Source organism: Linepithema humile, chromosome 3 (assembly GCF_040581485.1).
Source record: "Linepithema humile isolate Giens D197 chromosome 3, Lhum_UNIL_v1.0, whole genome shotgun sequence".
NCBI classification, from domain to species: Eukaryota; Metazoa; Arthropoda; class Insecta; order Hymenoptera; family Formicidae; genus Linepithema; species Linepithema humile.
Window position 1 is genome coordinate 419,438 of NC_090130.1, and position 24,367 is coordinate 443,804.

At 36.6% G+C, this 24,367-nt stretch overlaps 2 protein-coding genes across 2 annotated transcripts in view; both read right to left on the bottom strand.

Annotated features, from left to right (window-relative positions):
• Positions 1-24,367, bottom strand: part of LOC105675915 (immunoglobulin superfamily DCC subclass member 4-like) — a 339,899-nt gene that overhangs the window by 272,012 nt on the left and 43,520 nt on the right. Inside the window, exon 3 of the mRNA XM_067351466.1 lies at positions 14,005-14,095. The gene's annotated coding sequence lies outside the window, so the exon portion shown is untranslated. The remainder of the gene's footprint in view (positions 1-14,004; positions 14,096-24,367) is intronic.
• LOC105675916 (major royal jelly protein 5) lies at positions 1,052-2,291 on the bottom strand. Its single transcript, XM_012373413.2, has 3 exons — positions 2,144-2,291; positions 1,418-2,059; positions 1,052-1,327 (listed from the first exon to the last, which is right to left on the bottom strand). Exons 1-3 carry the CDS (start codon positions 2,204-2,206, stop codon positions 1,193-1,195), a joined length of 840 nt encoding a protein of 279 aa, XP_012228836.2. The 5' UTR covers positions 2,207-2,291; the 3' UTR covers positions 1,052-1,192.

A 24,367-nucleotide genomic window follows, 5' to 3' on the forward strand; every position in this document is an offset into this window, starting at 1 on the left:
TTTCCAACAGCCGGCTAACGCTAGATAAGCCCGAGACAGGACCTCGGAAAGAGACGGGTCGATCGGATGAGAAGGATGGAAAATAGCGGATAGGCGGGAGCAAAAGGGTGGACGGCATCTGGTACGGTGGGTCTGGGTTCCGCCTTTAACGTGTTGCCGCGTCAGCGTTACACCCCTGCCAACCCCCGTTGCGATTTACTGCTAAATAATATCTAAACAGCCGCATTCACCATCCTCACTCTACGCTTCCGCGCACCTCCTCCCTCCTCCTCTCGTACCAGGATGCTGTCAGTCTGGATCGACCCGAGCACATGGCCTTTCTACTCCGCCAACCGCCCCCGCCGATGTAGATCGACTCGCATCAGTGACAAGATCGTTCCACTCGCTCGCTCGCTCGCTCGCTCTCGCTCAACTTGATACGTTTAGTCCCGCTAAATATTTGCGTTGATTAACAATCTACCCCTCCCTCCTCTCTACCCTCCTCGAGGGAGAGAGGTCGAGTACGCAGCGCGAGCGCGTTGGCTTTCTGGTTAGCGACCTGGTGTCGAGGCTCGCAACTGCGCCGACTGCACCCATAGCGCGCGGCGGCTGCTGCGGCCAACGGTTGCCTGGCGCCAACGGTTAATCAACGGTCCACCTCGGCGACTCGCGCCGCCACGTATTCACCCCGAAACGCCTCCCTATGACGAGTTGTCGCCGCGTCGCGGTTTGTCCCACCGATCGCCCAACGCGCTTTAATTATACCGGCTGCACCGAATTATGTTGATACGGCCGTGATTGCGGTCATCGAGTTAGATCGCGTTAAGCGGTATCGCGCGAGCGGCGCGGCGGATCGCGCATTGAAAGTTCGATCGACGCGTATCGTTGCGCTCTTGAATCATCAATGAATCAATGAATCGTGAAACCATGATAGGTGTCAAGGGACATACAATCATGTCTTGATTACAATAATATTATAATATTATAATAATATTATGTTCTCACGCGTATAGTTTTTGTAAATAGTTCGACAAATTATATTAATCGAAATACATATGAATATATGACACAATTTTGCTGCATATTACTATTTATTTCAGGGACTACACAAGTTTTTAGTTTTGTTAATATAGTGTAAATATAGGTAGGGTGCTAATAAAATTTAACATCTCGGTACCATTTGCTTCAGCCAAAATTAGACTTTTCTATGTCTTCACGTGTATTGCACCGTTAAACGTCGGCCTTGACGGCTTTGGTCTCCTGGTCTTACTGATTCTTGTGGTAATCTTGGTCGTTCTTGTTGTTGTCCTTGTCCTGGTCTTTGTGATCTTTGTGAAAATTCTTGGTTCTAAAAGAAATCAAATAATTCAATAATTATATCATCGGATAAATCACCGCAAATCCTATTATCACGATCAATACTAGAATCGATAGTTACAGAACGTTTATCAGCTCCCTTAGGTTTACCAGATCTACCACGTCTACCAGATCTACTAAGTCGATCAGATTTATCAGATTCATTAGATCCACTAGATTCACTAGATCCACTAGATTCACTAGATTCACCAGATTTACGAGATCCATCAAGTTTATCAGATTTATCAAGTTTGTCAGATTTGTCAAGTTTGTCAGATTTGTCAAGTTTTTCAGATTTGTCAAGTTTTTTAAGTTTGTCAAGTTTGTCAGGTTTATCAAGTTTGTCAGATTTGTCAAGTTTGTCAGATTTGTCAAGTTTTTCAGATTTGTCAAGTTTTTTAAGTTTGTCAAGTTTGTCAGATTTGTCAAGTTTTTCAGATTTGTCAAGTTTTTTAAGTTTGTCAAGTTTGTCAGATTTATCAAGTTTGTCAGATTTGTCAAGTTTGTCAGATTTGTCAAGTTTTTCAGATTTGTCAAGTTTTTTAAGTTTGTCAAGTTTGTCAGATTTATCAAGTTTGTCAGATTTGTCAAGTTTTTCAGATTTGTCAAGTTTTTTAAGTTTGTCAAGTTTGTCAGGTTTATCAAGTTTATCAGCTGCAGTAGGTATAGAAGCTAATCCATCACGATTTTCACTAGATTCACTAGATTCACTAGATTGTTGTGCCTTTATGAAAAAAATAACATATCGTTTTTTTATACATTCTCTGAAAACTGATAGATGAGCAATAAAATTTGAATAAGTACTTACAGATTCCTGGATTATGGCGCAAGCCACAATTACCACGATGAGACACACCACTGCTGTCTTCATATTGCAATCTTACGTTTTCACTGGTTATGCTACAGTACAGTAGCAATATTCATACCACTTATATTTATACCATATTATTGAGTGACAACCTATTTGTTAGGCATTGATAAACAATGGAACGCACCTGTTTTGCCACTTGTGTAACATGGTAATATCTACTACCTAATAATAATTAACAATTTCATAATATGTCAATTTGTTTCGCATTCTTTTGAATACATACGTTGTTGGTATATAATTGTCGGACACGTGTACACGATAACGACGTCAGACAAGTGTGTATTAATTCAAACAAATTCCAACGTTAAAGAAACGTTTGTCATCTTTAAAAATAAAACTGCGCCATTTTTTAGCATCTCTCAAATTTAAGCTTTTCTTTAGATGAATGTAAATGAGATGCCCAAGCTGTTTTTTTTTATACATCACCTTACGTTTGCATAAACTCCAAATTGCAAAATGTCTGTGTTATAGATTAACTACTCAAAGTCTTTGTAAGATTATGCAGTTGATAATTATCGGATGCAATATATAATTTCTATAAAAAGCATTGCGTTCGATATTTAGAATCGAAACAATGTAAATTACAACGTGCCGTGACAGCGGAACGGAATCGAGAAGTATACGTGATACGTGATACGTGAAGTTGCGTATATACCGACGCGCGATTTGTTATCCCTTGTGTACTGTCATTGCAGGTCGTGTTTCACCCGAAATCCAGATTCACCGCTTTGTATTGTCCTCATATTTACATCATGCTGCCTTCATCTGGGCGAGAGAATTAGGAGCATTTTGGACCGCCGACGCGTATGTTTCGTACACTGCCAGCGAGGACGCAGATTCTAATTACAATCCGGAACTAGTGTATTGAATACTTCATTGAAAACGGATTCAATCGCTCGTGTTATGATATTAGCTGATATTCATGTTACTAGTTACGAAGTTAGAAGGGCGAATTCAAGTAAAAAGTGGCTCAGTTTTTACCAAATAACAATATTTTATCAAATATTTATATTATCGCACAATGCAAAGTAATATATGCAACTTAATACGCATGCCATTATATTAAGTACAATTGTTAAATACAATTCTTATTCATAAATGACAATGTGCACATCTTTTTTTTGAGCCAAAACATTGTAAAAAAAATTTGACGTTTAAAAAAGTCACTTGATGAACGTATGCAAATTATTGAGATTTAGGCTGGCTGCAATTTCAAAAATTTCAGCAAATATGCAAACAAGAGTGTCATTGACTCAGCTTTAAAGCAAATTGATGGACGTTGACAAATCCATCGAGAGAGCTCAAGAGAGAGAGAGAGAGAAAGAGGGAGAGGGCGAGAGGGAGTATACAGGACAAGGCAGGAGAGCACCAAATGGGTAACCGTTGCAGGTGCATCAATGTATTCAGTAAACTAACAGGAGACCCCAGCTGCAACCGGCAGCTTCTATCTCTACTAATTAGGATGACGACAACGCCCAATAAGAGTCCTTTCGAATACGAGTTTCATAATGAAAAATATATATCTCAAAAGGATATAATATTTTATTTTATGTAGTATATTAAGCGAACAAACAGGAGAATTTTCCTAGTTATGTCTTATTTTTATTTTAGCAAATTTAATAGATTAATGTTTAAAAAACTTTGCATATTAAAACAAAAAAAGTCGAATATTAAATGCATTATTAAATATATCAATGCTTGTGTGACATTTATTGCAATAGACAATTCCTTTCTGCATAAAGTATCATAAATTTAAGATGGAAACCTGAAAGAATGCATCATTTTCGCTTCGTACTTCAAGAGATAAAAACAAGTATCACGCTTTGCTCAGTTCCGACAATATTCTATTTCCAAGTTCTATATTCCTTCCTTTATTTATTACGTTACATTCTACTCGCCCCGCTTTTTCTTTTATTTCCGCCGCGCCGCACTTCTATCTTTGCCTCTGTCTTCCACGTTTATGCGCGCACTTATATATATATATCTCGAACAAATGCTTCCCGTTGTTAACGTTATTGCTCTCGCTCGGAAACTGTCGGATGAATTTCGAGCGGTCTGACAACCGGCTCGATTATGTGACGCGAGAATCTCAAATGATTCGCGCGCGCGAGTGTACCGTTGCGCGACAATTCTCACCGGTAAAGTTGCTAATTAAAATAACTAGAATGCCAAGAATCTGCAAAGTGCAATTAAGATGCGAGATGATCGTCTTTCGACAAAGATTTTTCGAAATTGTCTTATCCAAAAGAATATCTCATTATTACGTGTGTTACGTCAACACAAATAGTTATTTCAGCAATTTTATCAATTTTTTTATAAAGATTAAACTGAAAAATCGTATTGTATAGTTTTTAAATATCGCAATTATTTGATTTAATTACAATTGTTATAAAAATTATCATTTAATGTTTTTGTAAAACAATTATGTTCTTCAATAATGTATGATTCTATTGTTTAAAAAAAAAAAAACAATAGTTGTTATTTTTCTTTCAAAGATTTTTGGATATGTTCCAACAAGATAATAGGTTTTTCTTTACCGATAAAGGCTGTGAGAAAAAATGCTCGTTATACTGTGATTATTAAATGAAAATTATTAATTAAATTTGATGAAATAATTCAGATCTATCGTCTAACAAGATTGTCAACTCTTTAGCTTACTATCAAATTTTCTTATTAACTAATTTATTCAGTTTGAATCCTTCGTGCTATCATATCTCTTTCGCTATTCCATCCTTCATCCAGTGACTTACATTCGCTTCGAAACGTAAATCATAGTTCAAGCACCCGATCAAAGCTTGTACTTCTGGCTAGCAGCTCAGACGGATTTGGCGGTCATATAACGGAGGAATTTCACCGGGTTAGTAGCGCCGAGGTGCACTCAGCGCGGCAACTATTCCCGCGGGCGCAACTGCCAACTTGCCCTTGTGCCCCTCGATTGCAGTCGCTAATTAGAATGGCATGAACGCTTGACCATAGCCGGAAGCAGGACGGCAATCAGGATCGGGATGATGACACAGCTACCTGCTCCTTTTACGATTCGGGCATTCGAATTACCTTCAGACTCTTCGGCGCAACTCGCTTTTGCAAGAAGCCGCGAGTTTTTTCCGCGAGAATCCGTATCAATCGCGGCGCCTTCCCTCTTTTCTCAAAAGCGTCTTATCGAGCATCGCTTTCATCTCATCACTTTTCTTTCTTTTTTGTGAAAACAAAAAAATAAACGGTACTTCTTTGACTCATTAATTTAATTAAGTTTGAATTTTCATGATTTTCTAATAGAGAAAAATTTAACAGCAATAAAAACAATGCGTTATAAATAACTTTGAGAGAAATTTTTGAAATGCATTATTGCTTTAAAAGTTACGTTCAATTTTAACTAATTATTTATTTGATCAGTTTTTTATGCTACTATTTTTTATATTAAATATGATATTTATTATACATAATATCATTCATGTTACTTCCAGTCAATTTAATTTTTGTGTAAAAGTTCGTGTCATAAAAGATTAACCGACGGTCATAGAATCAATCGTAATCGCTAATGAGAGTTTTCAGACAGCTTGAATGCTCAACCAGACGGAAATGCAATTGAATACGAGATGAGGATACTATCTTTTTTATGAGAGATCTGATTAGTATTCTCGGCAGTTGGAATTGATGTCAATTTGCTTGCAGCGTTAGACAGCGTTCGATAAAGATTTATTTTTTATTTTTATTATTCGTTTCTTATTCAATTACAATTTCGACGAATTTACTTAATATTATTTTTCGCTTTTAATATTATTGTAAGCGATAAGAAACGTGCCAAATTATTATGTAATAACATTCAAATACGAAACAGATTTTATGCAAAAGCTGCTAAATAAATTTCCGTAATTGCTGTAATGTGTAATTGCGTAAAAAAATTATGCAAATAATTCGCATAAATTTATGCATAACTAGTATCTTGTGTTCTCATTATTCAAAGTTTTATGTAGGTTTATTTACTAGCTGTGGGACAATAACCACACATTTAAACCGTTCAGTGAAACATAAATCGGTAAATTTTGCGAGACGTTTATAAAACGTTTATAAAACGAGTAGTTTTATGAATATTTCAACTTTTACTTAATATTATTTTTCGCTTTTAATATTATTGTAAGCGATAAGAAACGTGCCAAATTATTATGTAATAACATTCAAATACGAAACAGATTTTATGCAAAAGCTGCTAAATAAATTTCCGTAATTGCTGTAATGTGTAATTGCGTAAAAAAATTATGCAAATAATTCGCATAAATTTATGCATAACTAGTATCTTGTGTTCTCATTATTCAAAGTTTTATGTAGGTTTATTTACTAGCTGCGGGACAATAACCACACATTTAAACCGTTCAGTGAAACATAAATCGGTAAATTTTGCGAGACGTTTATAAAACGTTTATAAAACGAGTAGTTTTATGAATATTTCAACTTTTCACATAATTCTAAGCGACTTTCTAATTTCCGGGGAAAAAAGAAGATTCACGTTATTATTATGCTAGCGCGTCTCAATGCTGCGCTCAAATTATCTGTCATAATGTACAAAAGCTCCAACACCTGTTACTATCGTCCGTTCGTTTTATTGCAAAAATTCCATGCAACGCGAAATCGCGCTTCATACCCCGAGCACGCCTTTAACCCGAGGGGTATCCTGCGGAATCTCATAAATCGTAGACATTCTTCGCGTGCGTCCGGCCAACAGCCACGCGGATCGTGGCAATTCAATTACAATACCAATCTTTCATAAGAGCCTTCTAACGCAATCGCGCCTGTCAGCTCTGACGTGCCATCAGATAACCAAGCATATCGAAAACGCGTACGCACCTATCTCGTTGTCATAAAATTTCAACACCGCCGAGATGCCGAGAGAGATACGCTGCCAATCCTCCCACCTAAGAAATATTGCCGCCCTTACCTCTCCCCCGTCTCCACCACCCCCTTTTCCGCCGATCCATCGCGTTTTCGCATCTCTCAAATTATCGAGTAGAGCAAGTATTGACGAGATGCGCAAGGGTGCCTGTACGGGATTGCTTTTCGGGCTGCACTCCGTGCTTTCGGTCGTAAACCTTTTACGATTAACTCCCTAAGTGCCGTAATTCGCTCGCATCTAAAAAAACCTCAAGTGTGCTGCTTTTTTTGATTATCAAATAACACACGCACACAAATTTGGCTAAATATTTCATATTTTATATTTGTTCGATATCGCAGTCTCACTAGCACACTCTTTCATTCATTGCATCAAATTCTGAACAGATTCATTTAACAACTACTACTTGCAAACAATTGATTGAAAAGCGTGTTGAAGCGTGTGCAAAAGCAAAATGCCAACGGTGAACTCGATCTGAAATCAAACGAATGTACGCAATCTTCTCGAATAATCCTCTCGCGGTACGGAGGTATCGCTTTAGTCGTCACGCTACCTCCAAGACGGTGCAATAAAATGGCGAAACAGTACCGTGAAAAGGAAAGCGGAATGAATGTATACGTGGATAGAAGCAAAGTTACGAGGCCGCGGCGCCAGTATATACACCGAGTATACTGCATTTACCTCGAAATGACGAATGCAAAACTTGCTTTTCAGATCACGTTCCGAGACGCCTACTGGTCGGCGATATACTGGTCTTCGTCGTACTTTATGTAATGCAGATTCTTTAAAGCGGTTGCGTGACACACGTAATAATTCCACGAGCGGGGTGCGTAAAAGATTCGAGAAAAACAGTCGGAGCTGAAAGAACTTAACACGGATAATACTCGCGGAAATAATTGTGCTGCATCCGGGGATTATAGAAATCCACGCTGCGACGCGTCTCTCGACGTCTCTAAAATGAGTGACGCGTGCTTAATCCGCCGATACTTAATCCGTCATGGTAGAGAAACGTCTCCTCACGGCTTTTCCGTTCTCGCATCCGTTCTCGCATCCGCCTAGCAGATGCCAGTTACATCGAATCATTTTACAACTGAGTTTTCGTGAATAGCAGCGTAAAGTCATTGCGTCCGATAATTTCGCGGTTTATAGCACTATCTGCATCACTATCTTCTTGCATTCATGTTGTAAAATATAGGATTATTATCACGTTACCTCATTAAAACTGCGCTGTATCACGGAAAGTAACAGAAACAACAATTTTTCACATAGATTTGAATCTCGCTGTATAAATGAGGCAAAGTGGTCGAAAGTTTAAAAACTTTGAAGCGTAATAATTATCCTTTATATTTATCAAGATTAATGGCCTGAGAGTGATGAAATCGTGTTTGACTTATTCAAAAGCGATTATTCCGACGAAACAGAAAGTAAAGAAAAACAAAAGCGACTCAATAACTGGCGCAATGGAAATCTAACGAGCAACATATTGCAATCTACGTTGAATGTTTCGTATGTGCAACGGAGGAATGTGGATGTAGCGGTTTCGTAGAACACCACCGTTATCCCAGCTATCCTTCTATTCTCCGAGGCACACCGCTCGGCTTCTCCTTGAAAACTCGCTCTGTCCAGGAACTCACGCTAGTCCATTCTTCCTAGGTACCATCAGCTCTTCTCTGATGGTTCACTCTCACGTTGCCGCTCGGACCGAGAACGGCGGAAACGCGAAACTTCAACTTCGACTTCATGGAATTGTGGACGAGTGTTCAGAACTTTGGAAACACCGCCTGCACAATCATTGCTCAAGTCTGGCCGGACATGATGGTGCGCCGTTCTTTAAAGACTTTGTATTTAAAAAGAGCTGTGATGCAACAGTAAACATACAAAGTGCTAATTTGTTGTATCATCAAATGTCATTTGAAATACAATACGCGCGGCTTTTTATGATGATAAACATTATAAAAATAATAGTTTCTCGATAAAAATATTGCTACTAATTTTCAGAAATTTTTATAATTATATATAATTTTGTATTATTAAACACATGTTTTAAAGTAAAACTTGCCGTACATGGAACTCTCCATCCACCAATTAATTTGCTCATTTCAAAAAACATTTTAGTACTTATGTCAAAACTTATTTGAAGACCGCAATCTCTCTTTCTTTCTACTTGTTTTTTCCCTAATGACTCCAGAACATTTCTCAATTGCGGAAACCAACGCGGAATTTGGCGATTTGCCTTCCAGAAGCGATATTTACTGTGTCACAAATTCACCCCGCGCGACGCTCGGGGTATTGTTCTTTCCGACTGTTAAACTCGGCAGCGTCCACGGTGGTAGCAGAACGAGGAAAGTTGGGCGCGCGGACGTCGGCTAAGTTTGCACGTCAGTTTGTCCAGTTATACCGGTTTTAGAGTCTGCGAAAGATAAAGGTGTCTGAGAGATGTCTATTAAGTCTCATATACATGTATATTAAGCGACGGCCGGCGGAGAAAATAGTCCCTCTCCTTTATCTGCCTCCGCGGCGCACTATTAAGTTCTGTTAAGTTTCCCAGTTATAATCGCAGCGTCTTCCGCTCTGCTTCTTAAGCGGCGCAACGAATATTTGTATAAATTTTCACAAGGGAGACTTAACTGAGAAACTAATTTTCCTCCGGAAAAAATGACATACCGCTGCACACACAGTAGGGTTCAGAAATACCGTCTGTTCATCCTAGCTTTTATCCTGGCTACGTATATAAATGTAGCGTCCTTTTGCAAAACTTTAATTGTCGAATAATTACCATTAATTATGCCTTATGATATATATCATATGAAGATCTTATTATAATTGCGACGTTGAAATTGTATAATAAAGCAATTGCTAAGAGAGAAAATACGTAACATAAATGTTTCTTTTTTTTTTTCAAATTTCTCGTTTTTCTTTCTTCAAATAAATTCAAAAGAACGACAGCTTAACATTATATTATTTTACTTGTCTTTTATTCACGAGGCATTTTCTCGCAGCACTTCCAATAATTCATAGAATCATTAATTATTGTCGTTACCAGATTTTTCCGGATCGTAAAATGTTTACGCGCTTTGCTGGATCTAACGTCGTGCAATTTGCTGCAAAGAAATGACCCAATTACCAATGAAATTTATCTTAATTACTACCTGAAAAAACTTAATTAAGCGATAACCGTCAAGTGGAACGTTGCGAAGGCGCGAAAGATTCTCTTCGTTTCTGCACGCTCTTGGGACGAGGAATCCCGGCAATTAAACCATTTTGATTTCACGCGCATTAATCATCATTTTAAAAATTCGCCCATGACACTTTGGCTACGACTATACTTTTCCAGGCTAAGCGCAAGCAATTACGTATGAACAATGTTTCCTATGCTCCGCGCTTCGGACGGCATGCACCTGCCCAGGGCAGGAATGCGATCAACAAACGACGTCGAAATAAGAGCACTGGAATTTCAATATGGACGTAATAAATCCGAGAACTTGGCTGCTTATTTAAATACTTTGACCCTGTATTCACAGGTACATTTAGCTATTCCTAGATAATGGAAATTCCAATTGAAATTCCGAGTGCCGTTTTTTTAATTCGACCCCCGCCGTGGCCGCCCCATAAAAACCTCGCCCTCGCTTTGCCGCGGCTTGGTTTGCGTCACAATGCCGTTGCGCGACATTAAAACGGACACCGCGACGCGCCAGGCGTCGTAGACATTTACGAGTGGCTTTAGCCATAAGTTCGACGCGCTAATAAGAAATTATATATCACATCGCCTAAAGAAGTTGGACACTTAGCGCTCACTACGTGCCCTTAAGTGCCGGTAACTGGGCGTGTCGAGCTATAAAATAATTGAATTTCGAGTTCAAAGGAGCGTGTGGTAATACCATTACCTTACGCCGGCTGGCGCAATTAAGGTGTATAAGGCGTTTCGACGGTATACGCCCGGTATTCGCCGTTGGCTTCGGACCCCAAGTTTTCTGGGCACGTAGATATTTTTATCATTTTCCTTCCCGAGACACTCGGGGGATAAACCCGATAAAGGGATTCGCGATCGACGAGCAGTCGCACGTAGATCAGATACGCCGTGATCGCCTTCGAAAATTCATTCGCCACGTCGAGGAGATGCTCGCACTCCCAACGAGAATTTCCTTAATTCCCCGAAGAGGGTAAGACGGCAAGTTCTCTTCCACGAGTTGGAGCATTTCGTGCACTTTTAACTGTGTAGTCGCGTATTGCATTCGTTATGTGAAAAGACTACGGGAAAGATTGCTCCGATTGAAATTCGAAGATGGTTCGATAGCGCGGGCATAATTCTCTCGGAACGCGTCCATACACGGATTTCTCTTGTCTCGTTTGACAATCCGCGTTCTAGCGCTTTCGACAGAAATTTCTCATAAATAAATTGTTTCGACCTCGGACAAATGGACAAATTTTTTCACGGCGCGAAACAACTTCTGGCAGCTCGTAATTTTCCCTGCAATTTAAACTTCGTTTTCTGCAAACTTTTTACTCGAATTTTATACCCTGCCATCGTGGACTCCAAGCGAGAGTTATGTCAGAGTAAAGCGTGACGAAAAATTTATATTAACCATGTTCTGTTAAATTTCTTTCTTAAAAATATATCTACTAGTATTAAGAAATATACTAGTATTAAGTAATAGAATTGATTTTGCACATTTAATTTGAAACAATTTAACGTAATAAAAATGCATAATCTCAAAAACTTTCTTTAGAAGAGCTGATAATTTAATGTGAATCGTAATTAGAATGAAAAATTTTAGCACTTTTTTGAAGTAAGCTCGAACTGGTCGAATCCTTTCATTAAATCAAATTTGTCTAGTACTTTAAAGTATCTTGTAAGATAAAAATTCAATGATTAAAGGACAAGCGTGTCTTTATTATGTGTCGCGTCCTACTTTTTTTTTATATAAATTAACCTCGACAATCGAGGCGCCAATCGCTGCAGAAAGTAACTCGAGCGTGTCCAATTAGCGCTCGTGCAGTTCCGTCATTAGTGAAGTACACGCAAGCGTGATGGTTAACGCGAAGATCGGTCCAATTTAACGAGGACATAGGTAGTGACTTGCCGGTCAAGAGAACCAATCAACGCCTGACCAACGAACGAACGAACGAGAGAGAGAGAGAGAGAGAGAGAGAGAGAGAGAGAGAACGCGACACAGTCGCAGCCAGTTTTTGAATGTAGAGAACTTTTTTCCCCTTTTTCCTCGCCTTCAATGCGCGAGATGCAATATTTTCTCTGATACATTTCTTTCTACTTTGCATATACGCAAAGAGCTGCAGATAAAAGAATACAGTTATAGAATTTCTATATAAAGAAAAAACCGACGGGATAAAGCAAAATTGTATTAGTTATATTTTATATTGTTTCGTATTGATCATTTTTGAGATCCATAATTTATTGTTGTAAGCACATTTGGGAAAGCAGCTTTAAAAAAGTTTATGTAATTCTTTCACTTAAAAGTGATCATAATAAACTGATATATTATTAAACTAAAAATTAAAATTGAGAAAACGTTTTTACCGTCTCTCGAGATAATTTACCTGCGTTTACAGTTGTTTTCTGAAAAAAACCAATCTTTGTCAACCTATCTACGCGCCGCAATGCGGAGAATCAGAGAACACAGTAAGAAAAAAAAAGAGGGAAAAAGTATCTCAGAATGAAAAGTGCCGGCGAAGATTTCATAATAAAATAAGAAAGCGCGAAAAGAGACTGCAAGTTAATTAATCCGTAAGACGAGCCGCGATGCAACTGCAAGGAAATTATACTTTGGACAGTCTCGTGCTTGTTAGCCAAACGTAAGTACGAACAAAGTCTACGGAGACCGCATTTTCCAGTATCGATCTTCGCGAACGCAAGGTGCATGTAATCAGGCGCAGCAGGCAAATAAAGTCGCAATGTCGAAGGAACAAAGCCGTAAAACAAACGTAGTCGATATTCATTTTTCTCCGATTTCTTTACGCCAATTTTCTTTTGTAAGAAAATTAATTTCGTGTCTATTCTACACCCTTGCTTACACTTAAACTAGAACAAGTGTATCATTTCGACGAAAGAAAAGAAAAACAAAAAAGTGAAACTAAAAAAATCGATTTATTAACATTTACGTGTTTAAAAGTTACGTTTTGCTTTCAAGGTAACAAACTGCCAATCTTTTTCCTCGTCTCGTACTTAAAATTTCTTTTAAAAACAAGTATCTTGCAATTTATTTATTTCAAAGAAACTTTTACTATTCCGCTTATATTAATTTGAACGCAAATAATCCGGGAAAGAATTCAAAATGAGACAAATGATGTACGAGCTGCATTATCGATTCTCAATGAACTAACGAATGCAAAGCACATCTTCCGATCAGAGCTAAGCTTCCCCGAATCGACTCTTATTCAGCTCTTTAGACGAGGAGATTTGACTTTTCTGTTTGGACTAGCTGTTTGTCATTTGCGTTGTTCATTACGATTAATTGATCCAAATTTCGGTAGAATACATCAAGAGTCAGTAGCGAAACGAGAAGATAGAGCACTTGGATGGAGGAAACAAGCGGAAGTGGAAATTACGAAGAAACTTAAAGAAGTTTAATGAAGAGAGAAGTCCGAAGAATGATGCGAATGCGGGTATTCGTGTCTGTGCACACGTATATACGAGGAAGTAGACTGCCCTGGGAAGAAGCATACTTCACTTGGAAGTAGCGAAGTTTGTTGAGTCTGTACGAATCGAAAGGTACATTTCATCGGGATAGTTAGATGGCCCCAGCAATAATCACAAATATCGACTAGTCGAAACGTATCACGCGAAAACAGAAGAGGGAAAAGTAGCGCATCTCTCATTGTTGTTTTCCCTAATTCCTTCACTCTTTCCCACCAAATGTGATATACGTTTCTACTAGAAAACTTAGGATTGCTTTACCTCTTATATTTTCGAAGCACGAATGCGGAATATCCGGCCTTACGCTCCTAAGAGACCAGTTGCAGGATTGCGAGCTCGCTTCCATTCCGATCTGTAAAAATTTATATGTTTACAATTTTTATTTATATCTAATTGCACACAAACACATATATATTTATCTTATTTTTATATTTATAATAACTTAATATTATATAGAAAATTACAAATTTGGAATGTAAATTTTATTTGATAGTAATAAATAATTTCAAACTTTTCAAATAAATCTGTCTACTCTTTTTATGTCAGGCAAGCACAGGTTAGTTAACACATAAATTAAACATTCGTTTGTCAAAGTAATCAAGTTTTACCCACATCATGATTTTTTAAGCGTGCAGCGTATTAAACAATAACACCATTTTTATACATAGAAAAAAATCCCAAATTACTTACAATAGTACGCAATCCAATATTTAGAGAAATACTTTATGAATATGTAACATTTTTTCCTCGGCTTTTATTTTAAATATTTATTCGCAAAAAATGGATACATAATTTGTAATGTTATATGCGACGCATTAATGTCACAACTTTTCATAAATTAGAAGATAACTGGCGTGGATATTTTAGAAAGATATCTGAAGAAGACTTTCTGCTGGAGCAGTAGAAATCACAATGAAAGCCAGGACCTTAATCAATCCATGACGCAACTGGTTCTCTTCATTCTTTTTCTCATTGTCCAACTCCATACAAAGAAGTTTCTCTCTTTGCGTCTTTAACTTTACGTTTCTGCGACAATACGCACGTAGAATACGTTCGGTTCGTTACGGGCCGGGTAATGACCAGCGAGTGTCGTTCACGGACACTTCCTGGGTCAGCAGGAAGTCGCGCGAGAGATTGTTACAGCATTACAAGTATCTTCAGCGATGGGAGCACGGTGAGCTTCGCGCGAGGTAAGAAAAGAACCGCGCGGATATGGGCGTGTACTCGGGAAGAAAAGAGTAACGTGAGGAGAAGTGTCGGGCGAGGAGCAGTTCGCTGGGAGTAACAATGAAGGCTCCCTTTTCTTGCCGCGCTCGACGGAGCTTGCATCGGCAGCTTTCGGCGAGCGATCGGCCGTAAATCTGTGTTCGACAATAATGATGAACTGTTTGTGTTTCACAAGACAAGCCTCGCCCCCCCCCCCCCCCGAGCGTTACAACGGAGAAGATAATACGGTTGAAAAGGCGATGGCGGTTTCAAAGCCGAAATGGAGAATATCCGGCCCTACGCGTCTCAAGAGCCCCGAAGTTGCAAGACTGTGATCATCATCACGAGCTCACTCGTATCGTTGCCGGTAACGTGGTTATGTATGCGTATTGCGATAAAACAATTTATAAACACGCCTGTTGCATTTACTACACCGTGATGCTTAATCTTCATTATTTGCAAGGCAGCTATAAAAATAAGGATTTTTCTCCATTTTCTTCATTTGCAGAAAAATTATCTTGTTGCTTTTTACTGATTTATCGAAAAGAAAGAAAAGAAAAACTTTAATAACTGATGTAATAATTTTTTTTCTTTTAATAAAATAAGTTATGTAATCTTATTAACGCTACAAATCGCATAGTATTACACATAAATATATCTACTGCAAATTGGATTAAAAAATGCTCAACCAAAAATTGTTTTGCCCAAACGCAGAAATATTGTTATTTGAAATATTTTTTCTCAAATATGGACACAAGCCTTTTAAACTCCTTCAAACCCTGGAAATCGGATAATATTGTACGGTACTTACTTTATCGCATAGAACCAATCCCTCCGTGGATCATAAAGTTTGCACGTTACATATATTACGACACATAATCCTCAAACTTGAGTTCGAAGACTTGACTTCATCATCATGTAACAGAGACAAGTTACAAGCCTCTTGAGTCCACAATTTACATAGGCAACGATTACGCAATCTGACATGCAACGAAAGCTCAAAGGTGCACTATCGAGTTCACTGGACGCATCAAAGTACTTCCTGTGCACGCAAGTGTATCTTTGATGCGACAGCGACAAAAAATACGTGACAGAAATTCTTCGAAATAAAACACTGTAGATTATAATTATTCTCACCGAAGAATACTTCAACCACAAAAAGTAACGAAGTACACCCGAGAGTTGTTTCACACACTGATTCACATACATTCTTTTATAAAGGAAGATTGTACGCAATAGTCACAGAGTAATTTTAGAATAGTCAGAATAACATTACACACAGCTGTGAACTTATTCTGTTGCTGTGAAAAATCAAACTATAAATAATTGTTTAAAACAATCTTTTGCAAACTGTAAACTGTATATTCTAATTTTTAAATTACTAATATTTAATAATGAAAAGTTCTTGAAAGATTAACATCAAATGGATATTCACACACAATAAATTTACAATAACTTTTAATTTTCTCGTACTTCTCATTATGGATTCTGTTCCTAAAAAATTGAATAATTGCGATAACAATTTATCGATTTTTACAGAATGTTCCAAGTATTGCGTACAACCTCAGATCACGTCCGATAAATTTATATTTTGCATAATTTTTCTGCCGTAATACGAGTGGCCGGTCTCTACAAAAAATTCACTTTATAAAATTATATTATGCCACTAATGGAAGAGGGATGCATATCGTACACGACACATTGTCAATTAATGCGATGAGTACGTTACTGCAGCCTCTATTCATTATAGCTATGCCAGTTATGCTGTAAATACATAATTAACGCTAATGGAATATTTATTAATTCGCAACTTTCAAATTTATAGAGTCTGTTTCCATGTGATCCTAATACATTACCTATAAGAAAACACTATATCAGTGATATAAATATTCAAATTATATGTACACTATAGTATATAAACTTTGAAACAGATCTAAAGATATGGACATTCAATTTTTCAAAGCTACATGTAAGCTACATCCCTAGCAAAGCATTCTCGAAACACTAGCTTCATTCAAAATTACGTAATTTATATTGCTGATATCTGACACGTGAAAATGAATACTTTTCGAAACATCTACAAACGAAGAGATATGAGATATTTCATCCAAGATAGTTATTAAAGATCACAAATATCAACACAGCACAATTGTTAAAAATCTTGAATCTCTCGCGATATTCCGTGTGCTATGTCCCTAACATTTGACAATGATTTGCAAGTTTAAATCTTGGTGATTTCAACTGCTTTGATTCCTCGCAAAGACTATTCTTCCTCGAGGCGCGAGAATTCTTGCCATTTAGAGTCGGAGATTCCTCGTTCTTTCGCAGCACGTCGTGTAAGATTTCGTGGTTTAATTAGCGGTCGAGAGATCGTAAATACGCTTAAAAGCCGTACAGAGAGAACCCTTTTAACGATATCTCCGCAATTTGCCTTAAACGACCCGGTCTTCCATTTGACGCTAATACTGCTAAATCTCGCGCGAGAGCCGTTCGAGCGGGGGTTAGCTATAAGAACGGGGAGGGGGAAGGGAGTGAGGACGGCCTGCTCTCTTTGGAACGGGGAAGCGAAAGTAAGATAGATGCTCCAAGGGATGCAGAAGAAATTTCCTCAAGGCCAGCGATAAATAGCCCCTAATTACGGCTCTTTCCGCGACGGTAAAGCGCTCACCCCGTCGCCGTTCATCGACAAAAGGGGTATCAATTAGTTAAAAAGAAAAAAAGGAAAGAAACCTCTGCACTCAAGGACGCTGGAACAATGAAGCCGGAGAAAGGAGACTTCGCGATGAAGGAGGAGACCCGACTATCTCGTTTCTCTCACTTTGCGTTCTCAGCCTTACTGTCTCTGCTCCAGGGATGTAGTCCTAAAATACGAGTCCTGGAGCAGTTTTGCCCAAAGTTGCGAGTCTGGGGAAATGAGCTTGAGCTATGACAGTTCTTACAGTTCTCGCAGTGCGATGCAAGCATATGCTTTCAAGCATTCCGCTCAAACTTCTTATATCTGTGCATACGATCTATATAACTTGCAATTTTACAACTATTGTCCTCCAGATTTAAATGATTAAAGTTGTGTGCAATTTTTTGTCTAACAAGCATCCAACATTCATCCGCAAATAATAAAAATACTAAAATATTCGAGATATTTAAAGATATCTAATTAAAGAAATTTTTTAAACGCGAAGAATTGTTATCTCTTTTTCCTCAAGATGCTTTCAGCGCTAATTGAAATAAATATCCTCGGTAAAAATGATGCAATATTAAAGAATAAAATTTTTACTTTTTCAAAAGCTTACAAATATAATGCACCAAAATCCCTATCAGATGTTACAGCCGTGCCTAACACTCCTTTCCGAGAACATTTGTTTCCGCCAGATGACTAAACAAATAATAACAAGCTCTCATCTTTATTCCAGCTATGAAAGGAAGAACGGTGTGCATGTAATTAATTTGTGTTATTAACGGTACCACAATAGCCTTATTTCGAGAATTGGAGCGAAACAAAGATCAACGATTAATGGCGACCATTTAAAACTTAAGCGTCTTCCATTAAATACAATTCATAATTCGGCAGATAATTGTGCAGAAATATTTTAACGCTTAAATTTATATTAGTAAATTTAAAATTATTTTTTATTCTGAAAAGTTAGTATAAAAATGTTCCTAATGATACAAAATCTTGTTTATTCGGAATTCATAAGGTTATTTACAACATTCGCCGAGAATTATTTATAAAACTTGGGACTCTGTGTCACAAATTTTCCCATAAATTATAAATCATATAAAGCAGAATTTTACATATGCTGCCAAACAATAAACGCATAGTTATAATAAATTGTACTGCTAAAGAAATGGTAGCTTGTAAACACGGAACAATAATTTGATCTCACCCGTTTAAATCGAGATAAACAGGACCAGTCCCGAGAACGAAGTGCCTTCGCACCTTTCCGCGTTTATCATTGTGCCGCTATTCGAGAACAATCCCTGTTTTAGTGGTGCACAAAACCGAAACGCGGAGGGTAAAAGACGTCGTTATTACTCGAACGTGCGAACAAGGGTTACTTGTCGTTACTTGTCGTCGAAGTAAACATTATATGATTGTCACGGACGACAAAAATTGCGGAAATACACATTTTTACGACAAATAGTAAACCATTTTTAGCATTGCTTATTTCTATACCAATAAAAGCAACTTCTTTACACATAAAAATATTTTTAATCTGATGATTATAAGCTTTCGCTAATTCTATAGTTTATAGGTTTTCATGATTGTATATTTAGTCTACTAAATTTATTTTGCTAATATCTTCAAAAAATAAAAATTTTTAAGATATAATTTTAGAATTCTCTTATAATCGAATCTGTAAATAAATATAATTATGATTTTGACAGAAATTTTATGGAGTAACTTATCGCGTAATTTGTTCAAGTTCTTTGATCATATTGTACGAGAAATCTTTGATTTCATAAATGTAATATAACAGTATTCTCCTTTAATTTAATTTATAGAGCATTAATATTGAAAATATGAAAATGTATTTGACTTCGCGTTTCGAATTTTCATTAAAAGCGTAGTATAATCATAAAGAGAAATATTAACTGTGCAATGGATCGTTTACCGCCACAGAATTGGCGACAGAACTCTGAAAGCGCCCATATTGACCAAAGTCCGTTTCATCGAGCAGAGGTATTAAAATTCACCGACGAGAGCAATGATAAGGTCCTCTACGATGCCATGAATACCTCATAACTTCGATCGAGAGACTGCAAATACCTTTCTGAGGGCCCATATCGGACAGCATTGACTTTGCCGCGAGACGTCGTACGACTGTTTTACTGCTCCAAGAAATCGACAAAATCGAGCCGGACGAGTTCGTTTGCGCGATTGCAAGGGCAACTGAGCGCCCGTGAAGGTTCATATCTTTGTAAGGGTGGTACGGATGCGACTGGCGGTCGTAAGGGAAAGACGTGAGGGAGGAAAGAGGGAGGTTTATTTTCCAGATCGCTGGAACTCGTCATTCGAACGGACGGACATCACTGGAATCCCTTAACGGCGAGCCTGTCCATTCCCAATGGCGAACCAGACGACGTCAGTAGGAAGGTCCCTTACCTCGTAAGCGTCGCGACGCTCCGTCGAACCGCTCCGCAAGCCACTCTTGAAATCGTCCGTAGATTTCACGAGATAACGTGCGTGCTGCGATTTATGTCGCGTTGAAATGTCGATTGCCACTATACTGTCAAACTCCGTTTCTCTTGCAATTCAAGATTTGCACGACTCGTCTAGCGAACATTGCCAAGTAGATTTATCTTTTTACTGAATTAACGACTGCTCTCTATCATCCGGTAATATATTACTTTACAATTTTTTCATAAATTTTACTTAGCTATGTACTTGTAGAAAATAAAATTATCTTGCAAATTCGTGAACTTTAGCTTTATCATCTGATAAATTTATTGTTGTATGAATTTAAGTACAATAATACTTCAAATGATATATATTATATATAAAAAAAGTTTAAAGTTAAAAATCAAAAATTTTAATATATACAAGATACTTCTAAACCTAAACAAAGTTTATCTCAAGATATAATTTCGTAATTTAAAGGACATTTTCCACAGCTTTTTTAATTATAAATAATCAAGTTTTTGAATTTATAACGATTTTATGGTAAATTTTTGAAAAATGAGAAAAGATTTAAAGGAAAACGAGAAGCAATGACATAAAGAGTCGTTTCCAGCTTAAATATATTTCTTATCGAAACCTGCTACTTTATTTCGAGGACGAAGAGGTCGAGTCAAGGCGAAGAACTGCCTGTAGGATCGCCTTCTCGTACGATGCGACGCCACAGGTGGCCGGTTTGAAACGCTTGATTTACGACAAGCCTTGCCTATGAAGTTTAAAGTTCGTGCGACGAGATCCGAGTAAACAGGTTCGCTGATTCGTCTCGACGAGGCAGCGAAAATCGAGAGTACCTCAAGAATACGACTGAGTACTTTGTCTCCTTCGACTTCTCTAACCTGACTACATAGGTGACTGAAAAGCAACTGTAGATCTTTCGCAAAATTGTTCATGCAAAAAAAATCCACTTTTATTTTCCTTTATAGAGGATACACTCACACATTTTCCATTTGTAACAAAGAACGAAAAAAGATCATTTCATTTTTAAACAATTATCTATAAAATTAATTTTTATAAGACAATGGCTAACAATATAAAGTCATATTTATTGAAAATTAACTCATTCGTCTATGTTAAAAGATCTCTACTTAAGATTTTACTTCCAATCTATCCATCGAACGTTCTCCAACCTGAATTATTGTTGCGTTACTGACAAAAATGGTACCATTAAATATGTTTTTTTATCAATGGAATATATCAATCAAGAGCTTTTCGTTTTTTAAAAAATTATTTTTTCAAGTGGCTAATAGTCGCTACTTCGATAAAAAATTCGAAAGTTTCGTATCAAATACAAGAGAACATTACAAACTTTTAGTTTAAATTAAATTATTTCGCATTGCATATAATAAAAATCATTGTTAGCCAAAATATCGTTAAAATACTTTGTTCTCCGCTCTCGAAATATTCTCCTCCTGTCCGCGCTATTCAAATATAATTAATAAAAATAACATTCTCTCATGACATTTTTCACTATAAAATATTAATTATGCTGTAATAAAAGAGGTTGCCTGTGTACATATGATTGTAGTTAAAAAATAAAATTGTGTCGTGCTTTAAATATTTTTACCTTTAGGGTAAATTCTGACAAATATAGTTAAAATGAAACTATGGAAACTAAATCACATCGTATTTGAGATCAAATTTTACTCCCCATTTGACCTCACAGAATAAGTTAATATTGAACTTTGACAAAACAAAAGAACAAAAAATGTAGGCAAATCATGTAGCTTATTTCTAATAAAATTTGGAATACAATATGTTAAAACAAAAATATTTCTGTTTAAGTTATTTGTTATTAAACTGATCTACATTCTCGATTCCAAATTGTCCCCATTCTTATTCATTTATTTGTACAATCTAAAATTTTTATCACAACATTCTACATTGATTAGGCTGATCTTATATCAATCTTGAGCTACTTGAAATGAGATTGCTGCAGCGAATGCAAGAGAAGTCAACACTGCAAAGCAGTATTAGGTAATTTGAGCACACCGCTAAGCGGTTAATTGTAGTAGGATGCATTGGTATCTGTTAACCGAGTGTGGTCGATCGATTGCCCAGTTAATCGATTGCAGACATAATCCACTCGAGGGTCACGCACGGTAAACAGACTAATCGATTATGTGTATATATACAAATCGCTCAGCTATGTGAGAAGATGGTAATCGATACCTAATTGTACTCGTAGCCTAATTGTAATCGTAATGTTTCATCAAAATCTGATGTGTCAATAAATAAATTCAGGAAAAATTCTATAAACAAAAAGTAATTTACAAAATCGTGACACAGTTTGTATAGAAGCAAGAGGCGTAAAATATTGAATATTAAGGAAAGAGATGTTATTAATGCCATATTACTTTAAATAAAAATACGTTTATACGATTATACAGAACTGTGAATTTCAAAACGTTCATTTCGATATCTAACGAAGGTCCTGCATCGTGTACGCGTTCTGATTTACCTCTCCACTAGAGCTTTTTATCGAAACTGTAATCAGTAATAACTGGTACAAATTGCTCCCGTGCGCCGAAATAATTAATATCGACTTTGCAAATAGCTTGAGCAAAATGTTGGCAAGCCGGAGGCAAACGGAGATTCACTCGTTCGTGCATTACCGCGTCTCTACGTGGCAGACAGTTTTCCGGAAAGTACATATGCGACCCGCAAATTGTTTCCAGATTGTTCTGTTGCGAACAAACTGTGGTCACACACGAGACAAACAGTAAGCCATTAAAACCATTTGTGAGTACGAATCGTGTCTTGTGGTACGTAGTATAATGCGATCTAATGCAACGTGCTGCAATCGAATTCCATGCCGCGAGACATTCTTCTTCTTTGACATTTTATAAAATAGATTATTAATTACTAGTGTGCGATATTGAACAAACAATCAAATTATTTATAACATTGATATTGAAGCAACATTTTTATGTGCACATACTTTAATGCAAAAGGCATACATTCAAAAATAATAAAAAGTAAAAACTACACTGATCTTTATAATTTTATTTTTTCAACGCACTTTCGTTTCATATGTAAAATCTTTAGAATCAAACAAAAGTGTCTAACAAAAATTCACCAGGTCTTAACAGTTTCGAGTATCATGGTGTAAGCGCGTAATTGTCGAGTGCGAGTAAAGCAGCCAAGAATTAATGCCGACGCTGGCGTTCACCCAAATCAAACCCAGCCACCGTGTCGATTCCTATTATAATCCCGCGAAAGTTTTCCACCGCAAAAAATCGTGTCTTTTATAAATTTAAAATCTTGTAAAACTAGTAGTGATTATACTAATTTATTGTCAATTTTTACACTTTTAGATTATTAATCTATCTGTCTACAAAAATATATCAAAAAAGTGTGAAAAAAATACGTTTTCCAAAATTAAAAATTAAAAATCACTTTTTTATGAACTATATATACATTTTCATGCCATTAAATGTACTTAACTATATCATAATATGTACTTTAGAACTAAAACAAGTAAATCAATAAAAATTTACAAAAATTAATTAATATCTAAGCGTGCAAAGTTGAAAACGAATACTGCTAGTTATACGTACACGATATACACTCGTTATACAATCGGAGTTAATTTAATTTAATTATATCGACTTGTTTTACTTGTATGTATAATATCAAAAAGCTTTAATTTTAGCTTTTAATTAAGAAGAAAACCGAGGTGAACGTCGATGTTTCAGCTTTATTATAACGTAGCTTTGCATGGTTTTACGGCTGCTGCTTTATAAACAGCTTCAAGTATATCTTCACGGAAGAAGAAGAATAATATATTTCTTCTTCATAAACACAGATATATTCCTGAGAATTACGTTTGTATGTAAATTTTCAGTTTCAAGGGATAATAAGAATTTGCATAAAGCCGTAAATTTTTGAAAGCAAATGAACTTTTGTTTTAAATTTTGTTAATTCACAACTTATTTATATTTAAATAAAAGGCTGGCTACAATATCCAATATCAATAAATATCGACGATCGTGCAAACATTAATGTTGATTTTATCATATTTATTTAACATTAACGTTGCGTTAATATTAAAATTATATATTTAAAGCAAAGAGATTTATGATAAAAATATAATATTATGATTAACACGAAAACAAAAAATTAATAATTATTTTCATACAGTATGCATAAAATCAAATTTAATTATAATATGTTAGAACAAACTCCAACTTCAATTATATATAAATTTTGTTTATTATTCCAAAAAACATTATAAAATAAATA